Source organism: Physeter macrocephalus, chromosome 21, assembly GCF_002837175.3.
Source record: "Physeter macrocephalus isolate SW-GA chromosome 21, ASM283717v5, whole genome shotgun sequence".
NCBI lineage: Eukaryota > Metazoa > Chordata > Mammalia > Artiodactyla > Physeteridae > Physeter > Physeter macrocephalus.
In genome coordinates this window covers 30,241,505-30,263,047 of record NC_041234.1, presented here as the reverse complement: position 1 = coordinate 30,263,047, position 21,543 = coordinate 30,241,505, and the positions used below count along the sequence as shown (strand labels likewise).

The following is a 21,543-nucleotide window of genomic DNA, read 5'->3' as shown; positions in this document are numbered from 1 at the left end:
CTATCATCTATATCTATCTATTTATCTATCTATCTATCTATCTATCTATCTATCTATCTATCATCTCTCTCTCTTTCTCTCTGTCTCTGCAGGTCTGCAGAGATAGGGTGCTGCAGCTGAATGATTTTTGCCCCACAGCTCTTTGGGGGTTCCTTTTTCCTCTCTTTCACTCATACATAAAATTGCTTTCAAATTAAAATTGCTGCTTTTCTGGGAAAAAAATCTTGAGCGGTATCAGTGACTCAAATGTCAGGAAGGATTGAAATAATTAACTAGAAACTTAGAATTCTATAATTAATTAATATGAATGAAATAGCTGTCCATTACCAATAAATTATAGAAAGAAGAGAGAACTTATGAAAGAAGTCAGAGATGCGATTACTAAGTGCTCAAAAATACTTGTTGAATTGAATTGCAAGTCTCTCTCTTGACTTGCCCCTTTCACCAGAAGAAAACAGCAATAAGTAAAGGGGGCCCATGACTGTGAATATTAAGATGCAGTGTTAAAAAACAATGATAGCCACTCTTGTTTTTCCCATGTTTTCCTTATTTTGCATGGAACATTCACCCCTTTTGAACAGGAAGGGGAGCAGAGACAGTGAGCACGTATAGTACTTGCTTGAAATGAAACCAGTGTCTTTCATATCACAGCAGCTACCATTTTTTCAAAAAGAACTGACCAGGTACCAGGCACTGAACTAAACACTTTCTATGCCATGGATCCTTAGAGCAACCACACAAAGTGGGAATTATTAATTTCATATGATAATTGAGGAAAATGAGACTCAGAGAGGTGAGTGAAGGTCTTTGCCCAAGGTCACAGAGCTAGGAAATGACAGAGCTGGAATTTCAACCCAAATGTGTCTGACTGTGAAGCTCACTATGTTACACTGCAACTCCCATGGTTAGGCTCACATATTGCCTCTGCAGGTAGAAGCAGATCTTAGTAACTCCATTTTATAGACAGGGAAATTAAGGCATAGGACAGAGAAGTATTATTACAAAAAGTGTAAAACGTTTTCCCTTCCACACAATCCAGCCTTCAAAGAGGAGAAATGAAATAGAGAATTAACCTTCTCCACTAGGCTTCTACCTTAGAAAAATCTCTACCCAGGGATATTAGTTGTAGTGACATATGACCCTGCAGGAGATGGTATGCAAGATGAGCCAACTTGCTGTGGAAACACCACATTGTGGCAGATATGAAAGGGGAACACAGACCTCAGCTGTGCCTATTAAAAACAGTAGTAGGCAGGCAGAAATCTGTGCTTTAACCCTGTCTCCATATACTCGTTTTTAATGAACTAATTCCACCGTGTATTGATGTCACAGTCATTTCGAAGCTGTGCAAAGTGCTTTACAGAAGTTTTAAGGCTTTAAAGTACCTTTGAGCTTAGAATTTTAAAGTGCTTCCCAGTTATTATATTGTGGGAATTATGATTATTTACCAATGGATAAATAAGTGAGAGGTTAAAGGATTTACCTCAAATCACAAAGGCACAGCTAGGAATAGAATCAGCCTCTTAAATCTCAATTCTGGCCCCAAACCTCCAGACTGGTGTGTTTTTAATCTCTTAAGAATTATAGAACCTTCTGAGAATTCTGATCTTAGGAAGTCCCAAACTATTTACATGATGAATCATCATTATAAGCATCCAAAAGAGTTTTTTATGAAACAACCGTTACAACCACCTTAAAACTGTGTCTCATCTTAAGCCTGTGGATTTGGTTAGCTTTAAGGAAGGTAATTAGTCCTGAGATAAAGGCAGATGGCCCCCATTATCCTACTTTGTTTAGAGGAACCTAAATCATTTCTGGGCTCAAGAGGACTGCTTTGAAAACGTGGTACTAACTAGCCTGACATGGATTAGGGATTGGTTTTGGAGTCAGGAGCCTTGGGCTTGAATCTTGACTCTGATTATCCTTTAGCCTCATTTTTCTCATCTGCACAATAGGGATGAAACCAATACCACATACAGAGTTGTGGTGAGAATTCAAGGACATAGGACATGGGAAATATGGAAGCATTTTAGAAGGCTGTAGAGTATGATACAAATATCAAGTAGTAGTATAGAGAGACCACTACATTTTATGGTTATAACGTAACTGATTGAGAAGTGTCTCTGAAGGCTCAGTTTGAAATGTACTGAGAAACAAATTAGGAACAGTGCTCCTTACACGCATGACAAGGCATTCCAAAGGTATGTCAAACAGGTATATACAGGCAGCAAAACCGAGACTGAGAGATGTCCTTGAACACCAAAGATTGAATAGAGATACTACTTAGTGTCGAAACTAGCCTTGTATGAGATGCATGCGGGAATCAGTTCCTTTCTCAGACTAGGGAACCTCTATCAGTCAGGACCTTATGCTCCCATGTCAGAGAAGATGGTGCATAGAAGTGGGCAGGCCAGGAATGAAACAAAAGCATCCCAGACCCTTGGAAAGAATCCAGACAGAGTTTGAGCAAAGTGTGGGCTGCAAAGCAGAAAGAACATTAGAAATTATTAATGTCCTATGCTATCTTGCCTGACCATTTCCCTTCCTCCTTACCCATCCACCTCCATTCACTTGTCCTACCCCCACCTTCTCCTAGCTCTTCATTTCTGTCTGCATCCCCAAGCTTCACATCCTCTTGTCTCCAAAAAATACCCAGTGTTTTCTCACCTTGGTTCCTTTGCTCACACTGTTTTGTTTGCCTAGAATTCCCTTCTTATCACTCTTCCCAGCATCTTTTCTCAAATAAGAAAACTTTTAGAATGTCCTGTTACTCATCTCCGAACCCAAGTCTACCCCATTCTGCTAGGCTCCAATCAGTTCTTATCTCCTTTGAACTCAGAGTTTCTCGCATGGCCATTGTCATTTTCTACTTGGGGTTATAGTTATTTGTATACTTGGTCTTATTTTCTTTACTTAGCTATAATTTCCTTCAGTTAATTTACAGTTATTGGCACAGTGCCTGACACAGAGTAGGTGTTCAAGAAATGATTTTAAGTGAATGAACGAATGATCATCATTGCTTTCAATAAGCAGGCCACCATCATCTCTCACCTGGATTTTTGCAACAGCCTAGGTAATCTCCGTGCCTCCTATCTTATCCCCCTCCAATCTATCTTTCTCACTATCACAATATATATCAGATAAAATTACTTTTATTATGTTACTCTCCTACTCAAGAACATTAAATAATACCCTGCTGTAAAGAATAAAGTCCAAATCCTTCTGTCTTTCTCTCAAAACTCTTTGATATCAGTTGAATAGAGTCCTTGCTGCATCCAAGTCTTTGTGTATGTTGCTCTCAGATCTAGGTTTGATTGATCTCACCTCCATCAGAAAGCCTTCCTTAACTACTCCATCCCTTATTGTTCCCCTCTTTTATAATCATACAGCATTACTCTCTGTCCTACACTTGCTGTAACCTAATCGTATATTTTCTTGTATTGTTATGTACCTGTCTCTGGTGTACATGTTTTGTTTTCCAAGTGAGATTGCAGACTTCACATCTACCCTTGTTCTTTCCACACCAACTAGCAAAGGGCTGGGGGCCTACCAAGCTTTCAGTTCACACTTTCAAACATTTGTCAATTTATTCCCTGATTATTCCATCTGGCTTGCCCTTTGTTTCCTCCACTGTCTGCCGCTATTTTAAGGGGCTTATTATTCAGTTCATACCTAAAAGACAAAGTTTACCTGGTAAGAATAGTTTTATTTAAGAAAGTCCCCACCTCCCCTCAACATTTTCAGGGCTAATCTTACAATACCCTAAGTATATCTTAGCTTGCTGTCTCTGGAGATATCGTAATATCTATATATCTCTATCTCTATCTATCTATCTATCTATCTATCTATGACTGTTTTGTTATTTCTTATAAATTCAACAGTTATTAAGTGCCTACTATATATGAAGAGCTTTAACATAGAATCTTGTTATAGAGAATATATTCTTCTTTAACACAAGAGAAATGTTCTCATGATCCTCCTATTAATAACCAGATAACTGTTAACCTTATTGGTTTCCCAAAACACACTACATTCCTAGGCTTACAAATAAAGACTTGGGTAATAAGAGAAAAGCTACTTGCCTTCTATCCAAGGACAACACATGAACAATATCCCCTCTCCTTTCAAGACCATTCAGAGGATTTTTCTCAACAAAGAGAAAACAGCCAAAGGAGAGGATAGAAAAGTTGTTGAAAAAAATTACTCAGGATTGACACTTTCAAAGAAAATGTTCCTGTAAAAAAATTACACATTCTCTTCTTTCTCCCTTCTTGCTCAATACTTCAACTTCAAAATCAATAACTTTTTCTCTGCCTATTTCCCCAAACATTATTTGTCCATGTTCACCTCTCTTCCATTATCTGATTCTATTGGTTTTGTTCATTGATTTCAATTAGTGTGTATGTGGTGGGGGGAGCAACAAACTTTTTCCACCCTGCTTACTTTTCATGGTAAAACATACATACTTTGGTCCTTTAACCCTTAAGTTCTCATCCTTCTCTAAGCACTGTCTTGAGCATAACCAACACTTCAAACTCAAAATTTCCAGACCTGTACCCATGATCTTCCTCTGGAAACTACCTAAGCCTGCCCTTGCTCCTGTCTTTTTATATAATTTTAACAACTCCATGCTAGAAAGTTTAGAGTCACCTTCCATTCTTCTCTTTCCCCACCACCTACTCTTAATCAATTACAAACCAAATCCCAACAGCATCTCTTCTATCCACTTTTTCCCATACTGATTGCATTAAGTCCTCAATATATCTTGCCTAGATTGATGCCCCTTTCTCTAGAGTCTTCCTGGCTAATCCATCCTATATATTGACAGTTTTCTTAAATCTAAACCTAATCATGTTACTCTCAGTCAAAAACCTTCCATGATTCTCCACTGCTTATGGAATAAAACACGTGTTCCTTCACCTGGCATTCAAGGCCCTCTGCAATTTACCTCCCAACTAAGTTTTCTAGCCTTTCTTCCTGATGCACTAAATGTTCCAAACGTCTTTGTGGGATTCTCAGAGCATCGCTCTTTCTACTTCTTCCATGTCTATGCCTAAGATAGTCCGTCTGACTCCTGTCTCTTTTCCCATGTTTACTTATCAAAGTCCTACTTAAACTTCAGACACAGTTCAGATCTCACCTCTCTCAAATAACCTTCCAAGATTGAGTGGGTTCCTATATCTACTTAGCACAGTTCTTTGTCACTAGTATGCCCTAAAAGTGGTTTGTTGAATTGAACTCACATGAGAGCATGTAAACTTTAGGGAACTCATTGCCTTGTGGGAGTGAAACAGGCTGAAAATAGGTTAAATAGGAGAGCTGGGCAAGAGCTTGGTGCCACAGTGAGTAGCCAGAGTCTCCTCCTTCATATGCTTCAATGCCCAACTAAATCTCTATTTATCTGTGTGTGTGTGTGTGTGTGTGTGTGTGTGTGTGCGTGTGTGTGTGTGTGTGTGTGCGTGTGTGTGCACTTGCGTCTACCTACCAGGCTGTTCAGCTATTAGAGTATGTATACTTGGGTATGTTCCTGGGAGCAAATGTACCACTGTGTACCTGTGGATGCATGCCTGCCCATGACTGTGCCCCTATAAATTCCTGGTTCAAATCCTTGTCACAATTTTCGGTTTTAAAATGATGGTTACACCTAGCAGAGTGGTACAGTGGAAGCATGCTGGGCCCATAAAATGATGCCCAAGGTAAATGTGATATGAAATAAAATAGGATATTTTGGAAATCAGTTCTGAGCCTATGGTTTATAGGCTTCTAGGGAGTTACAAAGGGAGCCATTGTATTTAAATGTAAGGAATTAGTATCAGGATCAGCCCATAAGGCACATCAGGAAAAGGCACCATTTGCTAAAGATATTTTAGCTCCATTTGTCAGAAAATTGTCATAATACAGTTGACTCTTGAACAACATGGGTTTGACTGTGCAGGTCCACTTACACGTGGAATTTTTTCAATAGTGAATACTACAGTACTACACGATTTGTGGTTGGTTGAATCCACAGATGCGGAACCTTGGATATGGAGGAAGTGCATATAAGGAGGAAGCCCGGATATGGAGGGCCAACTATAAATTATATGAGGATTTTCGACCGCGTGGAAGGTTGGTGCCCTTAACCTCAGAGTTGTTTGGGGGTCAACAGATTTTGTTAGCATAAGGCACTTGACTGCCATCTGCAGGAAAACTGTAAGAATAAATATCTATCTATATCTATATCTATATCTATATCTATCTATATGATGTCTACTTTGTGGAAGGTGTTCCCCTTAGTCATGGCAGCCTCACATAGTGTACAATCTGCGCAACTTTATGTGGTGATCCTGCCCAGTAGCTATTCTAGAAAGGGTAGAAGTTTTCTACCTCCTTTAATGGAAAAGTTCCTTCTCATTGGAAACAAGATGGCCATTAGGGTTTCCTGCTGTCTAAGTAGAGACTCTGTATTCACTTTCTTGATCAGACCATTTTCAAGCTCAGGGTGCTCAGGCATTGGTGAAACAAATTAAGGCTTTTCCTGTAACTAGTAGAAAGCTATTTTGGATAAAACTTGGACTGCCAAGGGGACATCAAAGCTTAGTTGTTGCTTTTTATTCCTCACAAGAAAGGGAGAACCTCAGAACAGTCATATTGACACCTAGCTCCAAATTCAAGTGTCAGATACAGGAGAAATTTAACACCAAGGCAATGAGTCAGGAGCTTTTCAATTACAGTTAAAAGAATACCATAAATAGATTAAATTCTAATTAACAGTTAAGATTAGTGAAAAGACTACCAAGTGGAACCTAGTTATGTGTTTAACCCTGCTCTCTATATACTATAATTAAGTATAATATTCTTTAGTGTTGCTATACTTGAGTGTTTTAATAAATTTGCATTTTGTTTTTTTAAAAGAACTGACTAGATAGCTCATCATTCTCATTTTTGTCAAGATTAACTATGCATATAACCAAAGACTAGTAATTCAAGTCCACATGATCAATACATGGCTGCTACTAATGTGTAGGGTCCCTCCGTTTGAGTTAGAAAAAACTACAGCCCTCTGGGAGGATATGAGGCAGCCCTGCCTACCATCACCTACTGGTAATGCACCTGAGTTGTTAAGTCCATTTTTTGAGGGGTGAATATATTAAAACTTACCTACATACCTAAAGATAGAAAGTGATGATAGCAAATATCATGGCATATATACAAACGATACTAAAATAAGCTAGCATTTGCATATTTCTTATTTTTGAAATATATGTTTAAAATCTAATTTCTCATTCAGCCTTTATGGCATTTTCATGAAGTAGTTCAGACACCATGTGTTGAGTGGCAGGCAGTATGTTAGGCCCTAAGAGCTTTATCCTTATAGCCCTAATGGGATATTCAAGTTGATAATCTCAGTTTATGAGAAGCAAATGAGAAGCAGAAGTTTGTACAGGGTGGTACGGGAGCCCAGAAGAAGGGCACCCAGCCCAGATGGGATACCAGTGAAGGCTTGCTGGAGGAGACTGCTGATCTGAGCTGAGTCAGCTGCACATTATTGGCTTAATTTAAGAGACACAAAAGCTAAGCCACGGAAAGATTAAGCAATTTACCCCACATTACACAGCTATGTAAAGTGGAATCAGGACTAGAATCAATGTGAAGTAACTCCCAATCCAAGAAAGAGTCCAAACTATTGAATGTCTGGCTGCAAGGTACCATTTGGACTTATTTCAGAAATAAATTTTATTTGAAATAGAATTTTATTTGAGAAGGTTCCATACTTACATGCCTCACAGTTGCATACATGCATTAGGATATTACAAAAATTCAGGCACACCACAACAACCCAAACTTATGTTAATTAGGACAGCTAATTAACACCTATACCACAATCCTGGCAACCTTTAGTTCTTCATTCTGTGGTTGCTGCAGCTTGCTACAGGAAGATGTATTGCATAAAAATGAGGCATTAGCTCAGACTTCCTCAGATACCAACTTTAAGAGGCCTGAGTCATTCAAATCATTCCCCAAAGTTTTTCTACCACCAAAGGCAGCAAACAAAAGTACTGCTAATTAAATGTGTAATTAGTGTTTATTACAACTAGCATATATTAAAGTCTCATTCACCACTGCTTTGAATTGGTTTTGTTCTGTTTTTATTTGTGCTTAATTGTCCTATTTTATATGTGTTTAATTTTGTAGGATACTTTATATCCTTTTTGGATGCGGGCAGAGTGCAAATTCTAAGTAAAAAATAACAATAGATTAAATTTATGTAGAATTGGCTTTTTTATGTGCTGCATGTACATTTTATAGTACACTGGGGCCCCTTACAAAATCAGTGTGTATGGTACATTTATGCCCATTTTATAGGTGTTGGAAGAATTTTGCTATTTTAAATTATTACAGAAGCTTACAGTTACATATTAGCTTTTACTACATATTTTTAGTTATATCTACAATTTACTTGGTGTGGTGTCCTTGGTCAGGAACACAATCCCCAATAATAAAAATATTCCTACAAGCAAAGACAGTGTACATTACCACAACCCACTTTATAAGATAGTTGTAATACATTCCTAGGGTGGGTGAGGAGGGAGGAACTCTAAAATGACATGTTTCCAGGACAGTATTATCTACTTTCTGGAATATTTTAGGCCAAATGTTAAACTCTGACTTGTTTCTTTTTACTATACAGTGTATTCCTACATCACCAGCATCCTTGCTAAGAAGCCAGTAATATTCCTGTCCTACCCCTAGTCTCTTCATGACATTTTTTTTCTTAGATTCCATATATATGTGTTAGCATACGGTATTTGATTTTCTCCTTCTGACTTACTTCACTCTGTATGACAGACTCCAGGTCTATCCACCTCATTACAAATAACTCAGTTTCATTTCTTTTTATGGCTGAGTAATATTCCATTGTATATATGTGCCACATCTTCTTTATCCATTCATCTGTTGATGGACACTTAGGTTGCTTCCATGTCCTGGCTATCGTAAATAGAGCTGCAATGAACATTTTGGTACATGACTCTTTTTGAATTATGGATATGGGAACCTATGTATATGTATAACTGATTCACTTTGTTGTAAAGCCGAAACTAACACACCATTGTAAAACAGTTATACTCCAATAAAGATGTAAAAAAAAAAAAAAGAAGAAGCCAGTAATAAACAGGGAGTACAAACTCACTTTCCTATTAGCTTGAAATAAAGAGCTGGGAAGGCATGTCAGTTACAAACCCAAACTAGCATAGAGGAGGACTAATGAAATACTTCTTGTAGGCTTTCACTTGATTTCATTGAGAAAAACATAAAAAGATTCTACTGCTAAAAAGGTTTTTAAAACACTGGACTAGCTGATCTCCAAAGGTCCCTTTCAGGACAGTCTGGAATTTCGTATACAAGGAAATTGAAAGTTTTGTAGTGTTTAATTATATGCCCCATCAGCCAACCCTCTGCTTCAGTCATTATTTTACTAATCAACAGCCCTCCAATGGTTATACCTCATCAATCAGATGATATACACAATTTTGCAGGTTGTCTTCAAAGTTTCAATAGGACTTTCCCCAATCTACTTTATTTTCCACAAGATTTCAATCTGTACTCTACAATTTTATCAAAGTCGCCTTTTTTCCAAGTCCATATACCTCACTCTCCTGTCTGTAGGCCCTGGCCTAACCTGCCCAAATCAAGCATAGCTGCACCTCTATCTGATACTTTCCACTGTCACTGCTTAATTTAATTTAATTCCACTTTTCTCTAGGTTTGAGGAAGATATATTGTTCCCACTTACCTCAGACAACTTCATTCTTTCCCCTAAATTTCTTATGTCAACGTGAATTTGCTATCAGGTAATCCCTCATATCTGAATCTAGTCCATCCCCAAAAACATTGGATAGTGAATTTCAGATAGTGGGCAACTTTATTCCATTCTTCTCAACTGAAAAAGTAATAATGCCTTCCCATTGCATATTCCAAACCCCCAACGAGTTTCCTCAAATACCAGTAAAACACTCTAAAATACTTATGTAACAGTCCTCCAAATATGTGTCATATTGTAAAGCATTTAAAACACCAATGCCTAATTATTAACATTTAATGAACTAATTAGCAGATATGTGTAGTTCACAATGATGCTTATACTATACTGGATACAAACCAAAAAAAAAAACAAAACAGTCTTTCAAGCTGCCTGGGAATGTCTATCTTTGTTTTGCACCATTAGAAGGAAAGACTTTTTCTTCTTTTTTAAAAACTTTTACAAGTTTAGTTCTGATGAGGGATGATGGAAAGACAAAATAAGGCTTTTCCAAGAACTTCTAGACAGAAGACTCACTAGTGAGAAGCAATATAATAGGAAAACCATGAAGAGAGCCACTGAGGGGGTGCTTTGATTCCATGTGAAACCAAAGTGAAGCCAAAAACAAACAAAAATGCCCTGGAGGTCTTGTCACCAAGTTGAGTACATTAAAGCAAAGGAGACCACAGCAAACGCCAAAATTATCATTTTAATTAGTCTTAACAGTCAAGCTGATTAAAGTGAGGGAGAAAGTGACAACAATATCCAAATTATGGGTAAGAGAAAAGTTATGTTCTACTCAAGCCTGGCAGGAGGGAAATTGTCACAGTAAGCATTAATTGAGGTTAGTGAGAAGGGCACCAACTTGTTAATTTTCTGAAATCAATAATCTTGTTTTGTAGCCTCATTTACTTTCCTCTCTGCTGTTTATGCTTAGCTGTTTTAGTAAAGCTACATCACATTTTCCTTTTATATTGCAAGGGAGATGTACAGTGATGTAAGTAAACCATGAAATAATATGTTAAAGGTAGATAATAGATGCAAATGACACTTATTAAGAGAAAGTTAACAATCAAGTTAATTCTAAAATGGGATGCAGAGACTACTGTTAGAGTTGGGGTTTGGAGGATGGTGCTGTCATGCTGGAGCCACTTCAGGAGAATGGGGACTCAATTGACAAAGCCTGGGCTTAATAAAAATTTTCCTGGTTTCAAGTATCTGTACTCACAGCCAAGGAGATTAACAAATTTTACTCAGCAGGTACCTTTCATTTCCTGCCTCAAGCTGCAAAATCCCAGAAGGAATATTAGCTGCAGGAGAAAGCAAATGAATGAACATTCAGGATTCTGGATGTTCTTACTTGAGCCCTGCAAGCAGTGCTTCCAGCCCTCTCCTACTCCTGTAGGCAGGGGCCGGGCTCAGTCCTCATGCTCATCACCTCTCCTTTCAGAATAACTCACAAAGCTCTGGGTGGGAGCATCATGCCTATCTCTCAGAATCCCACAGTATCACATGCCTTGCCCTGTGCTGCTGGGAGGGAAACAAGGCAATGGGAATCCCTGCTCTCAGGGGCCAATATCTCTTTTATAGGCTCTTTAAAAGCAAAAGGCTTAAACAGCAAATGCCTGTAATGCTTTGGAGATGAAAATCTCTAAGTGCTGCAGACAAGGCTGAAGATTCTGATCTTAAAAGTGCATTACACTCACCTTTTAAATTACTGATTCAACCCTGGTTGGATTGTATACAGTTTATTAACTCTCTCAATTTTCTACCGCATTTGGTTAATGAAAGCTGGATGAATTGAATAGTCTATCTCCTAATAATTGTTGTTAATGTCTTCACACATACGTATTTCCCTTCTGGGTAGGAGGCACCCAGAAGAGCATTATGCTGTGACTTTGTGTTAAAGAGACAAAAACATCAGTACATCTTTGCATATGGCTAAAAGTGACCCAATAGAGTCTCAGAAATTTAGATTTTCCTTTTGGGAATTTAACAGTAGGAAGAAGGTGGATTTTGTTCCGGGTCTCCTTCTCCAAACACAAGTCACAAAACTAGTTGGACAAATGAAATCTAGATGACCAAGAAAGTGCTGTTAGTAAACGTGAGCTCAGTCAGCTATTTATATATGGGACATTTGTTTGTGTAGATAAAACAATTGTGTCTACATAAAATGTATACTCTCATTGCTTTACACTGCAAATACATCCCTGAACAGTTATGTTTCAAGCATATGTTTATCAAGCAGATAATACAGGTAGATACACTTTAAGCTAAAATTAATTAGTGTTTCCTAAATATAATGTAGAACAATGTACGTAATCTAATAATTAAGGGGGAGAGGTGACTGGGACAGGGGAAAGCCTGAGACATAATTGCACATTCCCTAAAGTCTTACTATTGTAGACTATAAGCACATATTCAGAGAAAATAAATGGAAAAAACTATATCAAAATATTAACAGTAATTATCCCTTGAATGGTGGGGTGCTACATAATTTTTATTTATTTTTTGGAAGCTTTCATGATTTTCCACATTCTCTGAAATTAGCATATATTCCATTATTTTATTACATTACATTTTTGTTTAAGAAGAGGTATGCTGGGAGAATTGACTGAGTGAATACCTTGGTAAAGCACATCTGGTAAAACAAATAATCACTCCCTGTACATCTGTTTTGGTAATTGGGTCCCTCATTTACCATTGCTGCTTAAAGGAAATCTCATCTATGTGATTTTGCCCACCATGTATTCCTCAGTGCTAAGCATGTAGGACATAGAGCAGGTACTCAATTTAATTTTTAAAATATTTTAACTATTTTTAAAATTGAAGTATAGTTAGTTTACAATGTTGTGTTAGTTTCAGGTGTACAGCAAAGTGATTCAGTTATATATTATATATATATATATATATACACATATCTATTCTTTTCAGATTATTTTTCATTATAGGTTATTACAAGATATTGAATATAGTTCCCTGTGCTATACAGTAGGTCCTTCAATTTAATTTTTAAATAAGTAAATGAATTTAAAAATTTGGAAAACATTGAGTCTTATTCTCTGCTTATAAATCTGACTTGCAAATTGTATGTATTTGTGAATCAAGCCCTTTATCACTCTGTGAGAACAGACATTTAAGTGAGCACGATTAAACCACTGTCAGAACCCCATTATTGAATTGGCTAAGCTCCTTCTGTGCTAGGTAGGGGTGTGTGTCTAATTTGAAAATTAATAGTAAGCATGTCATTGCTTTAAAGTTTATCATCAACTCTTGAGTTTCTATAGTATTAGAGCAGAATGATGATGCAGCTAATTCCCAAATCACTTCTGTTTGGTTTGGAAAAGAGGTATATGATTTATCCTCAGAAGCTTTGCCTTCTTAATTCTGTTTTCCATGGACAGGGTTTTCCTTTCCTGAGTGTACAACCTGAATGACAGATTGGAAAGGTAACCAGAAATGGGCTGGGGACAGAGGGAAGCCAGCCTGGGATTAAACATTGACTACCCTTCAGCCTCACGTGCTGAATTTAAGGTTCACTAGTACTGTTCTTGAATGATATTACCTTTTCTTTGTATAATACTTTCTAGTCTTTAGAGTGGGGTGGGTGGAGAGGGTACTTTTTCTTAAAACACAGGCCTTTTTTTTTCTCTTTTTGGCTCTTTCTTCAAAAAAAATTTTTTAGGGGAATAAAGTTCAATGTTGTTGGTGAGATTATGGCCAACTTGCCTTAGGAGGGTTTCTCTTCTTTTCCTGTTAAATTTCTCTTTTTCTTTTTTTTCCTTTTGGGTGTGGAGAGGAATAAGGTCTATTGATTTTAGTGAAGTTGAAGGTATCTCTTATGATGGAAGGATTTTTCTTTAAAAAACATCTCTGGGGAAAAGGTTCATTGTTTTTGGTAGGGTTGAGGGAGCACCTGTCTTCAGGTTTGGAGGATTTTCATTTTTTAAAAACTAGGTTTTGTGGAGAGGAGCTATAATGGCCACTGGCTTTAAAGAGGTTGGGGAGCCCTTCTTAGGAGGATTTTTCTTTCCTTTTCTTTAAAATAAATTATTTGGAAGAAATAAGATTGGGAACATCTCTCTTTGAAAGGATTTCTTTTCCTTTCCTTTTATTAAAAAAATAAATATTTGAAGGCTGGAAGACAGATAAGGCACCTGGGTTTGGGTGAGATTGGGTGCATCTCCCTTTGAAGAAGCTTTAGGAGATTTTGTGTTTTTTTCTCCTTTTTATGTGGGGTGGAATGCGTTGATTATCAGGAATAACATTCATTATTTTCAATAACATTCATTTTCATTGGTTCATCTTCCCTGAGAATTTCTTTTTAAAAATTATCCCTTAATTAATTTTCTTCTTCCTCCTCTTCCATCCCTCCCTCCCTTTCTACCACCTTTTTTCCCTCCCTTCCTTTCTCTCCCTTTCCTCCTCTTCTCTCACCTCCCTCTTTCTTTCTCTCTCTCTCTTTTTTTTCTTGGAGAAAAAATGTTGAGGGACTTGGTGAGTTTGGGGGCTTCATCATTCCTTAAAAAGGAGGTTTCTCTTTTAAAATATATTCATTTTCTTCCTTCTTTCCCCTCTAATTCTAAATGTATTTACTTGTTTTGAGAAAAGGGAGCTTTGTGGAGACTGGGGACATCTTTCCTTAAGAGGGCTTTCTTGGTTTTGTTTCTGTTTCTCTCCTACCTTTCCCTTCCAAGTTAAAATTTTCCTATATTAAAAATAAAGCTTTTGGGTTTGGATGAATTCAGGTCACCTCTCATTAGAGGGATTTCCTTTATTTTTTTCTTCTTTTCTGCATTCGTCTTCGTTGTGTTTGAACAGAAAAGTTCATGTGTCTTTGGGAGGTTGGAGCACTTTTTTTTTAACATCTTTATTGGAGTATAATTGCTTTACAATGGTGTGTTAGTTTCTGCTTTACAACAAAGTGAATCAGTTATACATATACATATGTTCCCATATCTCTTCCCTCTTGCGTCTCCCTCCCTCCCACCCTCCCTATCCCACCCCTCTAGGAGCACTTCTTTTTAAGAGGATTTTGTTTTCGTTTCATTGGTATTATCCCCTCCACCAATATACACATCCTTCCATCATTATTTTTCTTTTAAATCTTAAAGAAATTGTAAAATATTTCAATAAGGAAATTGAAATAATATTCATGTGCTTTGGTGAGTATGGGGCATCTCCCTTTGGGGGGATTTATTTCTTTTTTTTCCTTTTATGGGAATTAAAAATTCAGGAGATTTGGTAAGATCAGGGACCCTATGCTTTAATATTTCATTCTTTTTGTTAAGTTAAAATGTTTGTGTGTATCTGGGCGGAGGGATTAGTAAGTTTCATCGATTTTGATGATTTTGAAAGTATCTGCTCTTGAGATTTCCTTTTTTGTTTGTTTTTCTCAAAAGAAAAAAAATTGGGGGTGAATAAAAGTTATTTTTCTTGGTGAGGTTGGAGGCCCTTAAGACGATCCCCTCTTTTAAAATTTCTTTTTTTCCTTATTTAGTCATTTGTTTTGTTTGCTTATTTGTAGGAAGGTAGGTTCATTATCATATAGTTGGATGAACGATCTTTACTTATTTTTTAAATTGAGATATAATTTGCATAACATAAAATTCACCATTTTACAGCGTACAAGTCAGTGGTTTTTAGTGTATTCACAAGTCGTGCAAACATCACCACTGTCTAATTTCAGAACATTTTTATCATTCCCCCAAAGAAACCCTGTACCCTTTAGCTATCACCCACACTTCCCCTCCCCCCTTCCTTTACCTCCTGGCAACCACTAATCTACTTTCTGTCTCTAAGGATTTGCCTATTTTGGACATTTCGTATAATTGGAAGAAATAACTGTAGGGAGCTTTGGTGAGATTGGTGAACATTTGGAAGACTTATTTTTGCCCCCATAATTTTTGTGAGAGATTGGGCATGGGCCATGAGGTGCAAATAAAGCTTATAAATTTCAAGAAAATTTTAGGGTTAAAAATACTGTTTACCTTGAGATGATTTCTCATCCTTTTCATTAAAAATTTTTCTCTTGGGGATATGTTTCATGGGCTTTGGAAAGGGCAAGGAGCTCCTCCCTTTAGAATTTCTTTTTTTTTTCTTAAAATAATTTTCAGGGGAGGTATAAGTTTCATTATCTGGGGTCACTGTCCCTTTCTTTTTTAAAAATTTTGTAAATTTGTTTTTCTATTTTGAGAATAAGGTTTATTTGCTTTGGTGAGGGTGGGGGCATCTCCCTTTAGGAATGGCTGCTTTCTTTTTTAAATGCTTTAAGTTTTTATTTTTCCACTGAGAGAATTACAGTCGGCGGGCTTTGGAAAGGTTGGGAACTGTATCCTTAGCAGAATTTCTATTTATTTTCTTTCCAAAAAAAAAGGCCTTCTTTGGAAGTAATAGGTTCAGGGTCTTGTGCCTCTTCTTCTTCCTTCTCAGGCTCCTGTTCTATGATGGCCTCCTCTGGGAGTATCAGACAGGGAACAGCAATCACTGCTTTGGAAAAAATCAAGGCTGATGGAATGTCAGCTTAAAGATTGTTCTTAGACAAATGAGGATCCTATGTGTCACAGAAAGCCATATGTTGGATATTTTTTAAATCCATAATAGATAAATTAATAGTTATATCCTATTAGGTGTCAAGTTCTATTTTTGCTCTCTCCCACCCTGCTGCCTTCTTCAGGGGAATAAAAGAGTTAACAATGCAGAGGAAAGCATTCTGCAAACTGTAAAGTGCCATACTAGCAGTAGGGATTATATAATCCTTATTATAATGCCCCTGAATGCTTTCCTGGCCTCTATGGATTTTTTCCCTTTCCTTGGAAGCACTTTGGGTAACTGATGGCTCAGCCTTGCCTTTTGGGCTGCAGATCTGCAGAAGCCCCAGTTGGAGATTTTAATAAACATAAAAGAACTGTATTCTCAGAAAAGAGACCACTGGCCAAATATCTCATTATCGTTTCTAAAACATCCTACAGCAAATGCTCAGGAGCTCTCAGAATATACCAAATAAATCAGATGGTATCATCAAAACCTGGCAAGGAGGGGAGAAAGAACCTATGAGGAAAGAAAGTAATTTCATCCTGACCTTCAACAGGTTAAACATTAGAACTACAATCCTGAAGTTGTTTACAGTCACTGCAGATATCTGTTCACTTAGGAAAAAAAAAATTATTACCCCTGAAACCAACAACATCATCATTAGTCTGCTGCTGCCGGGACTGCAGGGGATAAGGACACTTTCCAAAACATTTTTTTTAATTGTTAGTAATTTGCTTCTTAATTATGGTTCTAACATCCATTCTGAAAATGGAGAGATTGACTGCATTTCCTAAGGGCTATATATTCCAGGCTATTTAAATAAGCATTTACTTCTCACTCTGAAACGAGTGAGAATGCGTTTTTTAATTCATTCACAGCAGCAGTCTCTACGTCATTGTTGAAAATGGAATTGATAGGTTTCAAGCTTCAGCAGTGTATTGAGCAAAAATAGGGAGGGCTGAATTGTATTAGGCACTGGGAAGGAAAGACAGTATCTACCTTTGAGAAACTCAGACGTAGGTAAGATATGAAGCATTCAGGCAAGAATTACCAGATGTCATACAAGCAAATGCTTACTACTTTGCAAGAAAATGTGTGCAAAAAATACCAGGAAACTGTTCTGTTATGGTTTGGGATGTAATAGTAATTGCTGTGTAGTCTTTAGGAGTGAGGGATACACAGACCCCTCTCTAACCCAGAAATAAAAGCCATAAAAGTGTATTTCATTAATCACCTGTATGGTGTGATTATGATTTCATAGCTGGTCAAAACGCAATGAATAAAAATATAAACTGTCTTTCTTCAACCACAGCTGAGTGAAGGGAAGCAAATATGGTCTACATGTAAGGCCCCCACCCCCAAAGAGAGTTATAGCATTGTTAAAGAACCAATTCACACGTCTTTACTTACACTTGTTGCCACCAGGTGGGAGACCATGGCTCATATCCTGGAAATTAAACCATTTCAGAAAGGAAGGAAATACATAGGTTTGGTTCACAGACTGTTATACAAGTAGATATTCAGAAAGAAAACACGAGACCCCTTTTCTCAGTCCCTACCCTCATGCTTGTCATAGATTTGCAACCAGCAGGTTCTGAAACCCCCAAAGAGAGCAGACCACACACTGGAAGATGTTGGTTTTTTTACTGCAGTATTGGTCGGCAAAGTTATCTGGGAGAAATCTGTAGTCACATTCAAACCCTTTGTTTTGCTCATTTTATCCTGACTTATCAGGCTAGTTTCATGCTACTGGTACTGACTGTGTCTTACCACGTAGGATTTCATTGTACGATGAGAACTATATTTAGTTTTGAGCTCTAAGATTCTGTGTGTGTGTGTGTGTGTGTGTGTGTGTGCGTGTGTACACACGCACGCACACACACGTATGTCATTCCCCAAGCTTGCCTCAAGGAGGCAGTGTCTGAGAATAATGCAACCCTAGCTAAGATGGCAACCTGTTTGCCTTGAATGTGAAGATGCAAGTCAGCTGGCTATGGGTGCTATTTGCCTGAGGGGAATGCAGCAGAGAATGGTCCTATCACTGAAGATCAGATGTTCTCATCTGCATCAGAGAGCAATTGCATAGCAACACCTAAAGTGTTGGAGAAGGGTTCCCTCCCAGGAATTTAAGCATTTACCCAGATCTTTGCATCCTTCAAAACCCTCTAGGGTTCATTTATATGGCCCTTTTGAAGCCCACTCTGCAAGATAAGTGACTGAACAAAAGACCAGCTCTACTTGGCAAAATGAAACTGGGGGGAGGTGGTCCTGGTCCCCTGCCAGGGCTGCCAAGTGCCCATGGGTCAGTTGGCCAGCATGCCTGAATGGATACTATGTAGAGGAAGCTAACCTGCTTCCCCTTACCTTGATCCTCCTTATCTGTCTGGCAATAGAAATTTTCTTGTCAAGCTGGTGGGAGATGCTTTCCCACTGTTACAGGGCTCATCCCTGGAGCTCCGGACCTCCAGTCAGCCTTCCAGAGGCCAAAGAGGCCATACATTCGCTGACTAACCTGGTAATTAAGCCCTCAGGTGTCAGTTTCTCAGTCCCGTTCGTGGAATGTCACTTAAGAAGGCCACAAATCAGGTGGTCCTTATTGGTCTCCCTCTCACCAGCTTTATGCAAACTCTTCCAAAAAGACAAGAGCAAGCACCTGGTTAGGGTGACCTCCCAGATCTAGCTGCCCCGCCCTTTCCCTTCTTGAGATCACTGAAGGGAAGGGCTGCTCTGCTGCAGGAAGGGTGTGTGTGTGTGTGTGTGTGTGTGTGTGTGTGTGTGTGTGTGTGTGTGTCTGTGTGTGTGTGTGTGTGTGTGTGTGTCTGTGTGTCTGTGTGTGTGTCTGTGTGTGGAGATCCACCCTCTGGTGAGAGTGGGGTTTTTGGATTAAAATATATATATATATTAGTCTCCTACCGTTCTATTTTATTTCTTTTGAAACCTCTGCACTTTTTTTTCCCTGTGAAACTTTTCCCTTTAGCGTTCCTCTTTCTCAGTCGTTTATCATTTCAGTTATTTTGCAAATTCAAGCCTCCCTAGTCATAACTCAGGAAGCAACCAGCCCTTCCATTTCCATTTCGAGATGCCAACCTCTGCCCCCTTCCCCTACATTCTCCAAGTGTACAGTCCAGAGCAGAAGGATTCCGAGCTGTGTCCCTATGCCCTGCTAAGCAGCAGGATGGACGGGCATTGTTGGTGTGAGGTGTTGTTTCTGTGTTTTGTTTTGTTTTTCTCTGGGGGGAAGCTAAATGAAGGTGTATGTATGCATTATTATGATTTTCACAATCTTGTGGAACAAAGTTTAGGAAAAACGAAGAGTAGGGGGAGCACAGAGAAAGCAAGAAAGACTCCTTCTGAAGAGCAGATTGGGTTTCAGGGTTTCAGGGTCCAAGGCAAGGACTGAAAACCTTCTTCCTCCCCCCCTCCCCCGTGGGCGGGTGCCGGAGGATTCTCCACTGATCTTCTTCCGGCTAAGTGCAACGTTTAAGAAGGCATCTCTGAAGACTGGAGGAGATGAGGGTTCCCATTCACATGCTCTCAAATACCAACTCGTTTTCGTGTATCTAAACTGGGACTCCTGTACCATTCCAGCTGGCACCAGTGCGGGATGCCAGTTGACCGTTTGTGACGCGGCCCATCACTGTATCACCGTGTTTGCACCTACCTGCCGGGAAATCCTGCAGACAGATGGAATGGTGGCTTCGACACACGCATGCTCTCCCCCTCCTCCCCTGCGAACCCTGCCCTTCCCCTGCAGTGCGCGTGGGCGCCGCCCAACCCCTCATCCCCACGCGGAGTACCAGCGCCCAGCAGCCAACAGAGGCTCCGGGCCCCTCCCTGGAGCGTTGCCAGTTGCGCCCCAGCTGAGGAAGCCCCTCCCCAGTGGCAGGGAGGGGGCCAAGCAGACGGCTGCTGTTCCGCAGCTTGGGCCTCTGCGGCAGTGACCGCGGCTAAGAGGTGTATCCCACCGCACCCCCCAATCCCGTCCCTGTGTACCTTGGGCCAGCCCCTAACACCTCTCTAGGTCTCTTGCGCTCCCTGGGCCATCTTCCTCTTCTTTTTCAAGATATAGGCGCTCACCGCACTGTCACTTCTCCTCATGAGGAAAACTGCTCTGACTCCCAACTGGTGCTATCACCCCCCGTTTCTAGCCCCAAACAGCCCACTCTCACTTCCACATGTTGCTTCCCGCCTCCCAACCGCTTCCCACTCCCCTGGGCTCCCCCATCCCCGCATCTTTCCCAGCATCTTTGCTAGTCGGTGGCAACCAAATGGGATGCTAAGGGTGCCCAGAGTCCCGCAAGCTGGATAGCCATCCGGCCTCGCCTGGCTTCTTTCCCTCCCGCCCCAGGGGATCTTTTTCTTACCTTTATATTGGACAACGGCACTGGCACTAGCGTTCGCGGCGATGGCGAGGTCCTTAGACCCTTCTCTGGAGCGACCACCGGACACTGCAATAGATGTGGTGCTGGGCTCGGCTCCGGACGGGACACTTGAGCCGGCTCAGGGCAGGACTCTGTGGCTGGTTCTGGGGCTGGTTCTGGGCCCGGCTGGGGGGCCGGTTCTACGGCTGGTACTGGGATCGGCTCAGGGGCCGGATCTGGGGCTGGTTCTGGAGCCGGCTCGGGGGCTGGTTCCGTGGCTGGTTCTGAGATCGCTTCTGTGTCTAGTTCTGGGGCTGGTTCTGGGGTCGCCTCCGGACCGGGTTCTGGAGCAGGCTCTGGACAGAACTGCGGTGTCGGTTCCGGCGAAGGCGCGTGGAGCAGCTGAGGAGCTCGCGCCGGCGGCGACGGCGGCGGCGGCGGCGGCTTCGGCGGTGGCCACGGCGGCGGCGGCTCCGGAGACTCCACGGGCTGCTCGCCAACCTGGGGCGGGGCAGTGCCCTGGGCCGCGGCAGCTCCGCGGTCCATGGCCGCACACCGCCTCAGGTCTGGGCAGCGGGCGACCCTGAATTCGGAGGGCTAAAGTACCCTCGGGCGCCCCGCCCACACCAGTTTGACAACCCCTTCCAGGGTGCCAAACTTTCCCCCGCCCCGCTCCATGGCTGGCTCCGCTCTGAGGTCTAACCCGGGGGCGCTCGGCGTCTCCCAGTGCTGGAACACGCCCCTCGGTGAGCGCACACCTCTTCGTAAGCAGCCACGGGCCCGATGGGCGGGAAGCAGAGGGGCTTGCGAACGCGGACTGGACAGAGCGCTTGATGACCTCCTAGCGACGCGCGGGGGGGGGACAAA

General features: G+C 40.4%; 1 protein-coding gene across 1 annotated transcript in view; it reads right to left on the bottom strand.

Moving 5' to 3' along the window:
- Positions 1-21,222, bottom strand: part of DGKK (diacylglycerol kinase kappa) — a 173,605-nt gene extending 152,383 nt beyond the window's left edge. The window contains exon 1 of the mRNA XM_024116921.1: positions 20,680-21,222. Coding sequence (XP_023972689.1) covers positions 20,680-21,222 — 543 coding nt within the window. The remainder of the gene's footprint in view (positions 1-20,679) is intronic.
- Positions 21,223-21,543: the final 321 nt, after the last annotated feature.